Raw genomic sequence first — 16,898 nt, forward strand, 5'->3', positions numbered from 1 at the left:
TGCCATTTGTCTCCCAGTTTCACTTTGAACTCCCATCCCTCACTGAGGCCCCCACTGACTTTCTTGGTTCATCACTTCTGATGTGTTGCTTGTACTCAGTGATCACTGGGTTATCAGAGATTGGCATATGAGTGCAATGCCCACCGAGACTCCAGATGAACATCTTCCAACTGTTTACTCTAAGCTCTCCTAAGAATTCTTACAGTCACGCTGAATCCAAGTGTCCCATCTTCTTTAACCAGCTCCACGAAGTAGATTTCACTGGCATTGTTTTCTGAAGTTGATAGAGGACACGAAGAACCAGTACCCTGCCACGAATGAACAAACAAAAAGAAAGAAGAAGTGAAGGCACTGGCCCTGCCTAAGCAGATGGCACCTCTTAGCTCTCACCTGCTCTCAGGAGCCAGCAGCATTGCATACCAAAAAAAAAAATCATAAGTTTCAGGGCTGGGCCAACAGGGGATTCACTCTCCACTTAATCAGCTCCTCCCTGTATGACTTTGCACCTGTCTCTTGGTCTCTCCAGACTTCTTCCCCAATCCACGGAACTGCAATGAGAGATCACCTTCTAACAGTGAGTATGAATGATGCCCAGCACACAACAGGGTCTCAGTAGATTCCCCCTGTTTCTACTCATGATGCAAATATCGTTATGAGAACTGAAGTCATCTAGACACTCCCTGGTAGCTTCACACATGACACCAGTCAAGTGAAGGCATGCTGGATACCAGATACACAGCAGCTTCTGGAGCAGAAGAAAACCTCAGGAGGACCTTCAGTCATCTCTAGCAAGGGTAGCTATACTGGGTCTCTACTTTACAGTGGTTGAATGCTTGAGAGAAGAACAGAAGAGAGTATTTTCTACCTCATGCCAGGCATTTTGCTTGGTGCTGTGACATGCATGTCATGTTGATTCATCCGTCCAGTCATGCTACGAGATTAATTGAGCACCAAGAGAAGGTGTACATCCCCATCCTGGGTGATGGAGGAGAGCTGACACAAGGTCTGCTTTCAAAGGTGTGGGCAAGCAGTTAAAGAAACCAATGAGGAGAGCTAAGCACCTCGGGGCTAGAAACAGCGGATGCTCTTAACTTCCCTGAGCCTGAGGAGCGAGAGGAGGGATGGCTGATGGAACTGAGCGAGTGGTAAAGAGCTTGAGGGCAAAGAGCTCCTAACAGGAGCTGTGTTCTTCAGCAGAGGGTCACAGCCAACCTGAGCACAGGCAGGGTGACAAGCCAGTACCCACTCATCCGCCAGCTGCAGGCTCCCACTAGACCGTGAAATAAGAGAAAACCTTATAGTGGTCTCTACCCCCCACTCCTGGCACAGAGCTCCTTCAACCCTTGTAATTTCCTAAGTGATGTATGTGGAATCTAAAAAACAAACTCAGAAGCAGCGTAGTGGATTGGTAGTTGCCAGAGTGAGGGTGAGGGGTGGGCAGTGGGGAGTATGGGTGAAGGTGTCAGAGGGTACAAATTTCCAGTTATAAGATAAATAATTTCTGGGTATGTAATGTACTGCATGGTTACTATAGTTAGAAATACTGTATTGTATATTTGCAAGTTGCTAAGAGAGTATATCCAAAACGCTCTCCACACACACACACACACACACACACAATTTTAACTCTGTGAGGGGATGGACCTGCTAACTAACCTTGTTGTGGTAATCATTTTGCTATATATGTGTGTGTGTGTCTATACATATGTACATATGTATAGACACACACATATATGTCAATTATATCACAATGAGTGATAAAAAAAATAAAATACAGGGATGTCTAAATTTAAAAAAAAAATTCCTAAGTGATAGGAGACTAGGGGCATCTTTTGTTCTAATATTTGGTCTTTGACCTCAGTTCCTGACACAGAGCTCTCAAATCCCTTGAAATTTTCTGGGTTATAAGAATGCCTTTTGTTCTAAAGAGGGAACTCTGGTTCCTGCGTAGCTTCAGGATGGGGGCTGGTCACCAGAAAACCAAGCCATGATTAGAAGCTTGGAACTTTCCACTCCACTCAACCCCCCATCCTCTGGGAAGGCAAGAGGGGCTAGAGATTGAGCTAATGATCCACCATGCCTGCGTGCTGAAGCCTCCATAAAAATTTCAAAAGTATGGGATTCGTAGTTTCCAGGTTCATAAACACATCTATGCAGAGTACGGCACACCCCAACTCCACAGGGGCAGATGACGCTGCTCTCAGGACCCTTCTAGACCTCACCCTATGCATCTCTTCATCTGTCTCCTCCCTTGTACCTTTAAAACATCCTTTATAGTAAATCAGCGATAGCAAGGAAACTGTTTTCCTGGATCCTGTGAGCTGCTCTAGGAAATTAACAAACCCAAGGAGGGGGCCATGGGGACCTCCAATTTGCAGCCAAGTCAGACAGAAGTGTGGGTAGCCTGGGGACCGACAACTTCATTGTCATCTGGAGTGGAGGCTGTCTTGAGGGATGGGTCCTTCACCTGTGGGATCTGGTGCTAATTCCAGTCCGTTAGTGTCGGAATTGCTTGATGTGGAAAACCCACCCAACTGGTGTCAGAGTGTTGTGTGTGGGGTAGTAGTGTGAGATAAAGGAAAACAACTCTCTTTTCCTCGACACAGGGCTTCTGGGCAGAGCCAACCAGAAGACAGAGGGCTGACACAGTCTGTGAGTGTCAGCTCCACGGGGCCCAGAGAAAAACGGAGAGAGGTCTGGAGGGGCAAAAGGAGACCTTTCCATCCAGTGTCTAAGGAAACACAGCTGGAGTCTGCCGGCCCTGGGACTAAAGCAGACAGTTCTCTGCATGCCAAAGCTGGCCTTTGTCTTCTTCCTCCTTGGTGTGTTGTCAAGAGCGAAGGCAATGAGTTGCAGCTTGAGGACTAACTAGAGACCAAGAATACAAGATGTCTGATTGTCCATGCGTGGCCCTCGGCAGAAGCCAGTTATTATCCGTCACAGTTAAAATTAGTGACCGAGGACACTGAAACCTCAAACACTGAGCCCTGGCACTGCGCTAGAAGCTTTGCCTTTTCCCCTTTATATTCTTCTCAACAACCTTGCACTGTAAGAATTTATTTCCTGACATGGCAAATAGAGAACAAAGAGGGACTTTGGAGCCAAGGCTGTTGGGCTCCACAGCCTGTTCTCTTTCCTCCAGATTCTAGAGAGTGAAGCAAGGGAAAGATTACCTTTAATGGTGGAGCAGACAGCTGAGGTCTCAGCCTGGGCATTAAGCTCTGAGTCCGAGCCATTTCCAGTTCTTCAATATTTCTTTCCTGGTCTTGTGTGTGCGATGAAAAACTTCCCAGGTGCCCGTTGCTCAGGCTGTCTGTAGAGAAGACCCCAGAGTTGGCCGTGCTATTCTTCTCCTCGCTTGAGGTATTTCCACAAACACCTATAAAAACAAGCCAAGAAGAAATCAACAGCTTGGAAAGGCTGGCGTCTCAGTGGCATTTCTATGTGGGGCATAGCATTTTCCTCCAATGACAGAAAGACCTTTTATAGCTGCTGGGAGCCATGTGAGTTTAGCACCTCATGAGAGATGATGCATTTAGAATAGAGGAAGGGAAGATTCTGGATGTGTTCTTGAAACTTAAATAGAGCTTGTGTGACCCAATTATGAAAACACAGGAGCAACGGATGGTTATAATGGCAGTTCCCCCTTTTTAAGCTCTTGCCACATATGGGCACCACACACACACACACACACACACACACACACACACACATACACATATTTACGTATGGAAAGATATACGTATCTTTCCATGTTTTCAACATATCCACCAGGAAGGTGTGATCCCAGTTCAAACACAAGAAAGCAGAGTCAAAAGGATTAAATCTTGCCCAAAACCCCACAACCATCATGTTGCTCTTAAAGCTAGCCTCTTCCAGAGTCCCTACTGAGCACACCCGTAATCACCCTGTGATCCAAAGTTCACCGTGTCTGGTTCTTTGGGGGGAACTTGGTACTAACCAGATGGTGGACTCCCTATGGGTGAAGACTGGGCCACTGATTCCCATTTACCCCATGTCTGACCCTTGAGCTGGCACAGAGCAGAGGAAAGAACATGAGGTCAGGAATCACTAGGTAAAACCCTGGGCAAGGTAATTCACATTTTTGGACCTCAATTTCCTTATATCTAAAATAGAGATAATCTCAACTACCTCATAGGGTTGGTGAGGCTTAGAAATTAAATATAGAGAGATGTTTATACATGTAGAGAGAGAGAGAAAGAGATTACAGCTTAGTACATAGTACTAAGAGCCTCAACACGTGTATTTACCACGTATATGTTAATATCAGCTATTCAACAAATGTATATGGGAGGAAGGAACACAGATCTTCTTTACATCTGGATATGTAGACGCACAAGTAAGTTTACAACTTTTGATACAGACTCATTAGTACTCAGGAAAATGCCCAACTCACACAGTGGATAAACTTAATTTAATGAATCAGATTAGAAGTAGTTCAAGCCTAAAGGTATTCAGTACAGAGTGGTGGGCCACCGTTTAGTAATGCCTTATTCCTGGCAATTTCTTTATTTTTAACATCTTTATTGGAGTATAATTGCTTTACAAGGGTGTGTTAGTTTCTGCTGTATAACAGAGTGAATCAGCTATACGTATACATATATCCCCATATCTCCTCCCTCTCGCGTCTCCCTCCCACCTTCCCTATCCCACCCCTCTAGGTGGTCACAAAGCACTGAGCTGATCTCCCTGCGCTATGCGGCTGCTTCTCACTAGCTATTCTACTGTCATTGTCCTTCTAGCAATGTTGTAAGCATCTGTTTATTTTCTTCCACACCCTCCACAAGAGACAAGGACAAGGCTTACGACTGGATTAAAACGTCAAGCTGTGCAACGTATGTCCTGCCTAACGGAAATACAAGCTAGAACTTCTGCGAGTAACTAAAACTCAATCTGTAGTGGAGGGTGATGTCTGCTCCTGATGGGAAGGCTCTCTGTCTTGTCTTTGATCTCCAGTCTAGAGCACATGCCCCAACAGCAGCCCAACCAGATAGAAACTCACGGCGGTCAAGCCTCTGCCCACAGTGACCAGCCAGAGTCACTGGGAAAGCATCTTCCTCCAACAAAGGTGGCAGCTGTTTCGAGGAACCCCAACTGTGACCAGGCAGAGTTACCAACAGGTGACAGGGGCTCCAGGATGAGAGGACACGTAATTCACAGGCACTGTGGGTACTCCATCATCTGAAACTCTAAAGTGAGGTTGGAGCCTCGCAGACTTTGGGTGCCAGTTTTGGACATCCCCACCCCAGCAGGCCATCCTTGATGCTGAATGGACCCCAGCTCAGCTGCATTATGTTTCCTGATTTTAAAAATAGGATGGTTTGATCGCTCCCCTCTGTCCTTTCCTGTGCAAAGTATGGAGGGAAATACAAGGACAGCTAAAACATTGTGGGAAGAACAGTGACAGTGTAGGAAATCCAACAGAGCAGTGTGTTGGGGCGGGTGCTGTGGAAGGGCCGGGCTAGCCCCTGGGTCAGGTCCAAGCACAGGATGAAAGGCGCATGGCTCAGGGCCAAGCTTTGCCAGCCCCCATCCCCCCACAGCTTCTGGACGAAGGGCAGATGCAGCACCTGGAAAGCCACCTGGTGATGGTGTGTACATGTGCAAGAGTGAGAGAGGGCACGTGGTTTTCAGAGGCCAAGGCCAACGGGGTGACTGTATTTAGGACCCAGAAAATGCTGGCTGGTGTGACATGAAGCATTTCTGTACATGAGAGGAGATTGTACAAAGCTCCTAGAGTGTGGGCCTGGCTTTGTAGGCAGCCTTCTGGAAAATGGCAGGATCACCCAACCAAAATGCTGTGGTGAGCCCGGGTAACTGGGAGGGAAAGGGATATTAACATCCCCCCATTACCACCCCAAACCTGACCCAGATAAACAGAGTCATCTTATTCTTCAGTACAGGCAATTGTTGGATAGCTATCTAAAGGATGAATAAAATCATCTTTAAAAAAAAAAACAACCTTTACTCTTTGGGTTGATCTCTAACATGCTGAGTCTTAACTAAATTAGAACAGAATGCTTGTTATGCGCTTCAGCTTCAAGAACAGCCCCCTGTCTCCTTCCCACCGGATTCCACGACTAAGCCCCAAATATGTAGAATTACTGCAGTAGCCACTTTCAATAAGGACTTGGCTGATAGAAAGAGTATCCTCCCTGTCATGCGAGAAGAGTGGCAGAAAACCACGCAATAGCTGCATCTAATAAAGAACTAGAGTAGGCTTCTCCCATTCAGCAGGACAAGCAATGGTGCAGCCCATTCTGCCCCTGAAATTGCAGAGTTTATTGATTTGTGCCAAAGCCACTATCACGAGAGAGGTAATACAAAAGACCTACATGGACTTAAAGCCCCAGTACTCTGTTTGTAAAAATGTACTCCTGAAAATAAAGGAGGCTCTCCAGCTTCTGAAAGCGGGTTAAGACATACCTTTTGACTGAGAAATGATCAATTCTATGTTGTCAGGAGAATTCTGAATCATTCTAACAGCCATGTCGAATGTGAAGCCCTCCAGACTGATGTGATTCAAGGCTAGTATCTGCCCTCCTGGAAAAATAAGACATCTCAATAATCCCATCAAGGAAGTGAGAAAGAGCAGTTCCTTAAAGCAGCATCTCTGGCAATCAAAAATGACATACCTGGTTTGATCTTTTTAGCTTTTTCAGCTGGTCCCCCAGGTATAATAGAAGATATAAAGATGCCAGGATCAACTTTGCCTACATCTTCTCCCTCATTAATGACAAAACCTATAATCCAATTATATGAAAGAAGATGATACTTAATGATTTTGCAGCTCAGAGAGGTTAGGTTATTTGCTTGAGATCACACAGCTACTAAGTAGCAATGCTGATATTTGTACCAACAGCTCTTTCTACTCTGCCATGACAGATGGCGAAAAGTCGATTGTCCCGCATTCATAAGCACAACTACAGCTAGGAACATTATGTATTATGTATTATTGTTCCCATACATAATCAGATCGGAAAAAAAAGATGATTTTTAATCAAGTAACCCTTCTCTCCTTAAGGGTCTTCGAATATGGTAAATAGTAAGAGGTGAAAAAGATTGACTACTCTTCCCCATCCCTAAGAATCTAAATATGCTAGAGAAAGGTTATTACGTGGTATTAGACGGAAAAGCCTTTTTCTATCTTATACTTAGATTTTCAAGATCTGCACCCCAAAACCTGATCAGGCCTAAAAGGAAACTTTGACCCCAACATCCCATTGCTGGTTAGGGACACTTAAAGGGAAGAAAAAGAAGTGATCACTGAAAAAGTCAAATTGGGAGAGGACAGGCAGGAAAACGGAGTAGAAAAGTCTAAAGGGAAGATGGCACACACCTCCCCTCTGCCCAGACGGAAAGACTGGGTCCCCCCTGCCAGGAGCCCTCTTACCAAAACCACGGCGTGGATCCCGGCTCAGTGCCACGCGTACAATTTCTCGATCTGGTTCGGCTGTAAAGCTCCTTCTCCTCTTATTTTGTGGCCCTGGAAGTGGAAACAAAGCCCCACATTGTGCTTTTCCCCCAAATTATCAGAGACCTAATACAAAAGGTGTGAACACTATTTCACACACATGCACAATGCTGGGTATGGATGGCTGAACACATACTCTTTTTGTAAATAAGCTTTTAAAATTTATTTTACTGAAGTACAGTTGATCTACAATGTTGTGTTAATTTCTGCTGTAAAGCAAAGTGGTTCAGTTATACATATCTATACATTCTTTTCATATTCTTTTCCATTATGGTTTATCACAGGATATTGAATATAGTTCCCTGTGCTATACAATAGGACCTTGCTGTTTATCCATCCTATATATAATAGTTTGCATCTGCTAATCCCAAACTCCCAATCCATCCTTCCCCCAGCCCCCTCCCCCTTGGCAACCACAAGTCTGTTCTCTACGTCTGTGAGTCTGTTTCTATTTTGTAGAAAAGTTCATCTGTGAACACATACTTCTGACCCTCACCAGGTCAGTGTTGGCTCATCAAGGGCAGAGGCAAAGGTAGGTGGGCCATGGTGCTTGCTCTGCATGACTTACTACAGCTATTCTTTTTTCTGCATTGGTCTTGGGACAAGACAGAATCTGAGCAGAGACGACCTTGCTGGCAGTGAAAACTGAAACTAAAGTTGGAGCACAGAGATGAGCCAGCAAAGCCTTCCCGTCTTGGGCCCCTAACAGTAGGGGGTGATATGGCCCTGCAGCCCAGAGCAGGGTTCCCCCAGCTTGGGTCTTGGAGGGGACCCAAGGCAGAGCCCTGACGGGCAATCCAGTGTTGACCACAGAGCACGTGGAAAAATCCCCAAAGAGTGACCCGCCCTCCAGCGTTTTCCACATCGCTCCCTCACCCAACGGACCATGGTGGGACCTGCACACAGTTCATGGTAAAGAGCCACCTGGTGGTATTCCAGATCCAATCCCAGGCTTAATGCTCATCAAATATAAATATCTTCTCTAGCTCAGGAATCTCTTTGTCTTTATGTCCCACTGGGGACCTGCCTGGAGGATATATGACAGAGGGGAATGCCGCCTGCCCTTTATATGTTTTCTGGTGAGTAGTGGGAGATGATATTCTGGGCCCATATGAAGAGTTGTAAAGAAAATGAATGATACGTTTTTCCAGCCACGCCCCTCCACAGCAGGTATTCCTCACGCTGGACTCGAGCCCTGGGAATCTTCACCAGTGCTAACACATTTAGAATCTATGTGCTCAGCCCAAGCCAAAGGTGGACATCATGGGCTTTTCCCAACCATAAGTAGTTTTGTTCTTTTTTTAACATCTTTATTGGAGTATAATTGCTTTACAATGGTGTGTTAGTTTCTGCTGTATAACAAAGTGAATCAGCTATACATATACATGTATCCCCATATCTCCTCCCTCTTGTGTCTCCCTCCCTCCTACCCTCCCTATCCCACCCCTCTAGGTGGTCACAAAGCACCGAGCTGATCTCCCTGTGCTATGCAGCTGCTTCCCACTAGCTATCTATTTTACATTTGGTAGTGTATATATGTCCATGCCACTCTCTCACTTCGTCCCACCTTACCCTTCCCCTCCCCGTGTCATCAAGTCCATTCTCTACGTCTGCGTCTTTATTCCTGTCCTGCCCCTATGTTCTTCAGGGCCTTTTTTTTTTTTTAGATTCCATATATATGTGTTAGCATACGGTATTTGTTTTTCTCTTTCTGACTTACTTCACTCTGTATGACAGAATACTCTGGTTTCTCTTCAGATCGAATAAATCTTTCACCTTCTACATAAGTAGTTTTGAGATTAATGGAAAAGCAAAAAGATTGTGAACATTATTGGGGAAGCAAAATGAAGTAGTGGCAAAAGACTGAAAACAAGAGTCACGTGTAAGGTTTCCTTTACCCCAAGCCCACGGCTTGGCCCGTACCTGTGTGCGTGCTCTGAGCAGGCCGTCCAGAGAGAGGGTCACAAGTCGTTGGCTTCTGGGTCAAACAGATGTGCTCCAGCTGCTCGTGGCCAGGGCAGGGCCTGCAGGGAAAGTCAACAAGATGAGGTAAGATGCCCCTAGAAGGCAACTTCCTGCCATTCTGAGTGTGGGTGGTGGCCCCATGCTCGTCAGTCAACAGATCCATAGACAGACCCCATCAAGGGCCGATCTGGTTATCAGAAGTACACTGGAAAGAATGGCTTTGGGGGCTTTCTATCTTAGAGGGGACCCTAGAGTCACCCAGGCCCCCTATGAACCTCCCACTATCTCTCCTTTGAGTTGAATAAGCAGCCCTTCCAAACCTCCATTTCCTTAACCAGAAAATAAGAATATTCCTATTTCCTAGACTTGTGATGGCCCCAAAATGAGGTAGTAGGTATAAAGTACTCATGCTTTTAGTGGGTCCTGATTTTTCTGTTGTTTGCTTTTTCAGCTGGGCCAGCCATGTTCCAACACCTCCACTGTGATGTTCCAGCACCTCCACTGAGGGCTTCACACAGTAACTTACATGCTTGATCCTTGCAGATACTGGAGTTGGCTACCCCCTAGTAATACTGAGCTGAAAACAAGAATCTTTCATGCCGGCATTCAGTTGGCTTTGCCGAGCCAGCATTCTAGCAAACAAAGGATGTTCTAGGCCCTAGAAGAATAATGAATTAAGTGGGGACCCTGCCTGACCCACAGGGTCAGCTCTGCTCAAGATAAGCTACATCCAGGGATGAACAAAGTAGAGAGTGAGCAGCAAGAACAGAGGCAAAGCCACAGGACTTAGAGCCCTGGAAAAAGCCAGCACTGGGCCTCATCTGAAGAAGGGAGGCCAGGAGATCGACCATCTGAACAGATCCATCAGCCCTTCATCACCCAGGTTGGCCCCAACCTCAGGGAGCCCACACCTGCCCCACTGCTTTAGGCAGCCGGCCCAAGGCAGGGATGGGTGCTGCCACCGCACCTCTCACTGCAACCTGGGATCAGTGATGCCCGGTGCTCCGGGCACAGAGCCTGGCGCTGTTCAAGGGGCCAGACCTAGAAAGGGAAGAAGAGGAGCGATGGGGGAGAGAAGGCAGATGCAGGGCGAGGGACAAGCACAGGGCTGTTCTTCAGAGATTAGGGAGAAGGCCTCACTCTAACCCAGCTCCTGTTTATACTGTGCATTTCAGCAAGTTCAGCCCAAGTTGACTGAGATCCGACTAGATGTCAGGCCCCAGGCTGGCAAGGGACTGAGGGTAAAGGTGAATCAGACATGGGCCCAGCCCACTGCGAGTTGCAGGATGGGTGCCTTTCATGCCATCTAGAGCTGACCTAAGTGCCCAGGGAGAGGCTTTGGCAGAGCACTCCTGGGTTTCAAAGAAGGAGATATCCCAGCAGACCCAGAGGGGCCAAGAAAGGCCACAAGGGAGGGCCTCTGGAGAAAGGAACGGATTTTCTGCCTTAGGCTGCCACTGCCCATGTGATCCAAGTCACACGTGCAAGTCTATTGTTTAAAAAGGATAAAAAGCAGCGTCTACTGCAAATCACAAGGAGACTAACACTGTGTGATTCCACTTGTACGGTAGAGTGAGGTCCTTAAAGTAGTCAAATTCATAGAAACAGAAAGTAGAATGATGGTTACCAGGGTCTCAGGGAGTGGGGATGGGGACTTGTCTTTTAATGGTCATAGGTTCAGTTTGGCAAGATGAGAAGAATTCTGGCTGCACCAATGTGAATATACTTAACAGCACGCCGCTGTCCACTTAAAAATGGTTAAAAGGGTGAATTTTATGTTATGTATATTTTACCACAATTAAAATAAGCTTTTAAAAATGCAAACCTAAAGAAAACAATGCCATTTACTGAAAGTCTCCGCATGCTGGCCTCAGAGCTGAGGAGGAGACAGGCACGTCACTGTTCTCTGGAAGTTCCCCGTTTACAGGACAGACAGATGCATGTGGATGTCGGGGTGGAGGGGCCCTGGGGGCAGCTGCTTGAAGGCGAGCCAGTGGTGCTGGCCAGGGCGGTCAGGAAAGGCTCACAGAAAAGGCGCCATGAAGTACGTGGGGCAGGGATTGTATGTCAGGGTTGGCACCCTGATGGCATCCCCGTTCTAAGCAGTGCTGAGCACATAGCTGCTCAGGCTTGACACTGGGAAGCAGGTCCCATCTCTTGCGTGTCAGTGTCTGCATGCCATCCCATCCTTCCCGTCCTGGCTCTGGCCCGCTGGTCGGCAGCACCACCTGCTCCTGCCACACGGGCCCTCTGCTTGTCACCTCTGTGAGCGCCATGAGGCAGGGGTTGTGTCCGTCCTGCCCACTGCTGAGTCCTCGGTGCACAGCTCGGGGATGGCACACAGCAGACACTCAACCAATTTTTGTAGCAAGAGGAACTGGGCCTTCGCTCATGGCATTCCTGCCTATCTCCCTTCCTTCTCACTGTGCCCAAACCCATGGTTGGTCAAGACCCGCTGTCACTTCCCCCATGCAGCCCTCCTCTGTCCCCTTATCTGGAAATCACCTCACTCTCGGGGGAGCGATAAAGCTGTATCTGTGTCTGCCTTAAACATTTAACCATTCTATCCCCTTTAAGAGGGTTTGTGTTCCTACCTTCTCCCCTAGAGACTAGGGGAAGGGCACCAACATTAGGACACTCATCACAGACTCATCCCATCTTCAGGGTTCTATAACACCATTTAATTCCCACAGCCACCCAGTGGGGTGGGCATCACTGCTCCCACCACTAGACAAATGAGGAAAGAGAGGCACGGGTGTTACAAACAACTAGCACAACACCACACGCAGCAGACAGCTGAGTAGGTGTAGGTGGATTTCCACGGCATTGGGCTCGTTCCAGCGCTCTGCCTGAAGGGGACCCTGGGCTGGCTGATCTTTGCACCAGCCACAGCAAGGATGATGCACTTCTCATCCATGCACAGGGATGACAGAGCCGGATGGATGCAGCCCTTGTCCCACCTCAGACCAGCCAGAGCAGTGGTGGGCAGTGCCACCTGAGCTCAGCCTCAGCTCGTGCTGATCTAGCTTCAGATACGGTCCTCCTTCTGCCCTAGAGCTTCTTGAGCGTCTTAGGCATCTCACACACCCCCTCTATCCCCCCACCTTGCCCAACGGTATAGGAGAGTTCATACCTCCCACAGCCAAGCTTGCACCAGAGCGGGATGGGAGCCGGTGCACAAGTGTCCACTCCCTGGTCCTTCAGACAATTCTGGGAGGACTTCTGTGCACTTCTCATGGAATTAAGCCCTGGCTGCCCACAGCAGCTATCTTGATGACACTGCCCCCTTTCTTTTCACTTTCCCTCCTCCCCTGTCTCACTTACCCTGCTCACTCTTGCTTCTTGGCATCACCTCCACAAAAACCACCTGCACCCAAGTCATTGTCTTGGGCTGTGCTTCTGGGGACCTTCCAGATGGCCAGAGACCCTAGATTTCCCTTTTCATGGAAGGTGACCCATAACCTCTGACGTGAGTTACTAAGGGTTGTGAAAGTCTGGCATTCATAAACTAAAATTAGAGGAGAACCAGAGATTACTGAGGACTCCAATTCAGCTTCCTGTTGAGAAGGCTGGCTGCCATGCAGTGCTGCCAATCCCCTCCTGTGCGTGCCCACTGGCAGGTCACTGGAAGGGTGCTTTGCAGTCAACACATTCTCAAGGTGGCCTTGAGCTAGTCATGGCTTCTTCAGGCTTTTAATCTATAGAGTGCTATAAAGTACTATCAGTTTGAATGACAGATTAAAGATGGCCACATATGCTTTGACACTCCTACATCAGGAGGTGGGGTCTGTTTCTGCTGCCCCTGAATCTGTGCTGACATGTGACAACTTTGACCAAGAGAGTATGGCAGAAGTGACCATGTGCCAGCTCCAGGCCCAGCCTTTCAGGAGACTGGCAGCTCGCCTTGGGCCCTTGGAGCCCTGAGCTGCCATGTAGAAGCCTCACTACCTCCCACATGGAGGCACCACATGGAGAGGGCCTGAGACCACACTGGGATTGAGAAGGGCCCAGCTGAGCTCACCATCCCAGCCATCCCCACTGAGGGCCTGGGCACATGCACAACACAGTCCTGGAGCCTCCAGACCAGTCCTGATGAGTACCCTCAAGAGAGGCAGAAGAATCGCCCAGCCAAGCCCTGCCTAAATTTGTAACCCAGAAAATCGTGAAACAGAATAACAAAATGTGTGTTGTTTTAAGTCACTATGCTTTGGAGTTGTTTGTTACGCGGTAACAATAATAGATCGTTCTGCTTCATCATTATTGAGTTAGTTTGCAGTGCGTGGTGATGCCTATTTGCATCAACAGAATCTGGAGCAGTAATGTTCTAAGAATTACTTTAAGATATAATATATGCATTGCCGTTCAAATCAATCACCCATACCCTCCTGCTGAAGCAGATGTACAACTCATTCCAAAAAACAGCTCCCTCCCACAGCCCCCTTCATTGGTCCTGTGCTGCTTGTGCATCTGTGCTATTTATAGAACTTGCTATGTAAGTGCAATCCAACTTCGAGGCTATTTTAAAATTTATGGATCATTATGTTATAATGTGAAGTTGTGTTGATAAGCTCATTATTTTCCCTTGCAAATTAAATTGCAAGCAATCCATCAAAAGAGAAAGCATCGGCGATGTAGAGCTTAGGGGTACAGACTCCAGGGCCAGCTGTGTGTGTTCAAGTCTCACGCTGGGAGAAAACAGAAAGTACTTCACAGGGTTGCGAGGGCTAATGTAGGTGATGGGTACATTGCTTAGAACAGTACCCGGCTAAATAGCCTATTGCAACTTGTTTATTTTGTCCCCTTCAATTTTGTATCGTCATCTAGCTCTTTCTCCACCAAAAGATAGAGCAACGCAGCAGGGAGACACGGGATGTCTGTCCCGTGTCTAGCATAGATCTGGCCCACAGCTGCCCTTCGGGAAATCTCTGTGGATTTAGTTGATAATTACCCAATGAATGCATACTTCCCTTAGACAGTTGACATCCTTTAAACAACGTCTTCACGTATGGATTACTCCAGAGCACCATGTACATGATGCTTTGGGCCCACAGAACAGATATGTCAAACCCACCTGCCTCTGAGCCCTTGCGCCCTGGTCCCCTTGCTGGCGTCCGCAGTGAAGTTATCCAGTGACGTGTGTAGCAGGCCTCCTGCCGCACCCTCCAGCCCGGGTACAAACAGCGCATTTTCTGAGCACGACAGTCTCTGGGTCCAAGTGAGCGGCTTGGACTGGGCCAGGTGTGCAAGACTCAGATTGGCCATTTGCACACACTTATCATAGTCTGCAATGTGGGAGAAACAGATAAACATAAATACTCACAAGAATGATGCTGGCCCCATCGCTCTTGTGGCAGCCACACATCACAGGCCCCAGGCTCTGTCCTGGCTTTTCTTTGTCTGCATGGAGGGGCCTATTTTTCCTCATGCTAGCTCGTGGAGCTCCTATGATTAGCCCTGAGAATGCCACGTCTGCCTAATTAGCACTGACTAAGGAAAGAAAACTCAGACACACAGGAAGGAGGAAACAAGATGCCCTCCACCCCCTGGCAGCTGACAGGCCTTGGAGCCATGGTTCACGGCAGTGTCACAGCGCCAGCAGAGCCTTGTATAAAATTAACCGCTGTCATCCGCTCTGCTCGCTGCCTTTACAAACCATCCTCCAAACGTTGTTTTAACAAATAAGTCTGCAAACTACCTGAGCTCCCAAGATTACGCTCTGCCCTGTGGAATGTAATCTTTCATCTCTACACGGCTTAGTTTCCTTGGTAATAATATTTAAGATCCGATTTTCTGAAATATGAATACGGATCAGATGTGTTGTCTCCCAGCTTTCACACTTCCCTTCCTCCCTTCCTGCAGAAAGAGGTAATAAATGATTCTAATGAGCCCAGGAATGTGAGTGGTTCTCACCACTTCACTCTTCACGTCATTCGTAGGAAACCGGATTTGATAGATAGATTCCTTAAATTAACTAGGATTTACACAAAGCCCAGTTTGTATTTTGAAAAAAGTAAATGATGACTGTGTTCCAGCCATCTGTTCCCTGTTAAAACCAAGAAGGAAAGAATGCTCGGGCACACGGCGTTTGTATGGCTCCAGTTGTACGTGTGTTTGTGTGTGTGTGCATATCTAAAGCACAGTGAAATGCCTTCACTGATAGCATGCTCATGAACATTTATTTCCTCAAGCAGACAGCCCCCCTTTCCTGCAATGGTGCCTGGTTCATTGTCGGGACTGTGCCCACTGAAAAAGGTAGACTCTAAAAAATACTTTTTGAGAACGTTCTGTGTCTAGGAGGCATTAGGTACCATCATTCACATACGGTAGGCAAGGAAGAAAGGAGGACTAAAAGCAATGTGAATATGACCTGCAGCTTTTGCAGAAATTGTCCAGTATCTGACTCCAGAGCTTGGACCTGCTCAGACACATAGCAGCAATGACTGTAACGTCCATACCAGCAGTTCACACATCCTGCATGCTTGTTACATGCCAGGCCCAGTGGTAAGCATGTTATCTGCATTGTCACATTTAATCCTCACAATAACCCTGTGGGGTAGATATTATTATACCCATTTTATAGATGAGGAAAAGTGAGGCTAAGAGAGAGTTTACAATTTGCTCAAGGTCCCAGGGCTTGTAGGCGGTAGAGCAGGACTCACACTCGGCTGACTCCACAGTCCACGCCAGAAAATGGACGTATAGAGGACATGGAGATACAAACAGTAGCACAGGAGATTCATCTGAAGCATGCCCGGCCCTCTGATCGCTAAGGTCTAAAGGGATAGTGGTCTTAGCTTTAATTGTGGTGTATATTAATACCCCCAGGGGGACATTTCACGGAAAGAAAGTGGTGACAGGGAGAGGCTCAGAGAAGTTTTATGGGTTTCAAGGGAGCCTTCATATAGAGGTTGGAGGTGCAGGAAGAAGGGGCTGCCCCCTGGGGGAGGAGGGCTCCCAGAAGATAGCAGATGAATGAGAGCATCACAGCCCTGGGTCCTGAGCAGGGCTTTGTCCCCGCAAGAAGCTGGAGAACAACAGGGCACTGGGGAGGATGCTCTGTTAACAGGACAGATCACACAGTGAGGTCAGGGAATGAGAGTCTGGATGTCTAACACTTAGCATCAGGCATTCAGCATGAAGCAGGGGGGCTCCTGGGGCTGGTGGGGTTAGTGGGAAGTGCTATTATCGTTATTAGGCCTTAGCTTAGTGGGGTTCAATTGGCTGGACAAATGGTGCAGGAAGGATTGATTGGTAGGTAGGAGAGCCAAGAGTTGATAACCTTTCAGGAATGGAAGGAAGGGATACCAAGAATGTCCCAATGCCACTGACATGTCAAGCAGAGCGAATGGTTTCTGTCCACCGGTGGAGGGCGGGGGCAGGGAACTCACAGCCTAACTGCGGCACCAGGAAAATAGCTGACAAATATCCAAATCAGTCT

The 16,898-nt window shown here is 47.6% G+C and overlaps 1 protein-coding gene across 2 annotated transcripts in view; it reads right to left on the minus strand.

The window, feature by feature from the left end:
* Positions 1 to 16,898, minus strand: part of FRMPD2 (FERM and PDZ domain containing 2) — a 75,686-nt gene that overhangs the window by 17,926 nt on the left and 40,862 nt on the right. For both annotated transcript variants that reach the window (XM_089897799.1, XM_089897800.1), the window contains 7 exons: positions 14,532 to 14,742; positions 9,419 to 9,519; positions 7,415 to 7,507; positions 6,657 to 6,764; positions 6,448 to 6,564; positions 3,174 to 3,379; positions 204 to 308 (listed from right to left, as the gene is read on the minus strand). In XM_089897799.1, coding sequence (XP_089753925.1) covers positions 204 to 308; positions 3,174 to 3,379; positions 6,448 to 6,564; positions 6,657 to 6,764; positions 7,415 to 7,507; positions 9,419 to 9,519; positions 14,532 to 14,742 — 941 coding nt within the window. The remainder of the gene's footprint in view (positions 1 to 203; positions 309 to 3,173; positions 3,380 to 6,447; positions 6,565 to 6,656; positions 6,765 to 7,414; positions 7,508 to 9,418; positions 9,520 to 14,531; positions 14,743 to 16,898) is intronic.

Source organism: Delphinapterus leucas, chromosome 16, assembly GCF_059928025.1.
Source record: "Delphinapterus leucas isolate spDelLeu-1000000601 "Yukka" chromosome 16, BTC_Dleu_Yukka2, whole genome shotgun sequence".
In the NCBI taxonomy this organism is placed as follows: Eukaryota; Metazoa; Chordata; class Mammalia; order Artiodactyla; family Monodontidae; genus Delphinapterus; species Delphinapterus leucas.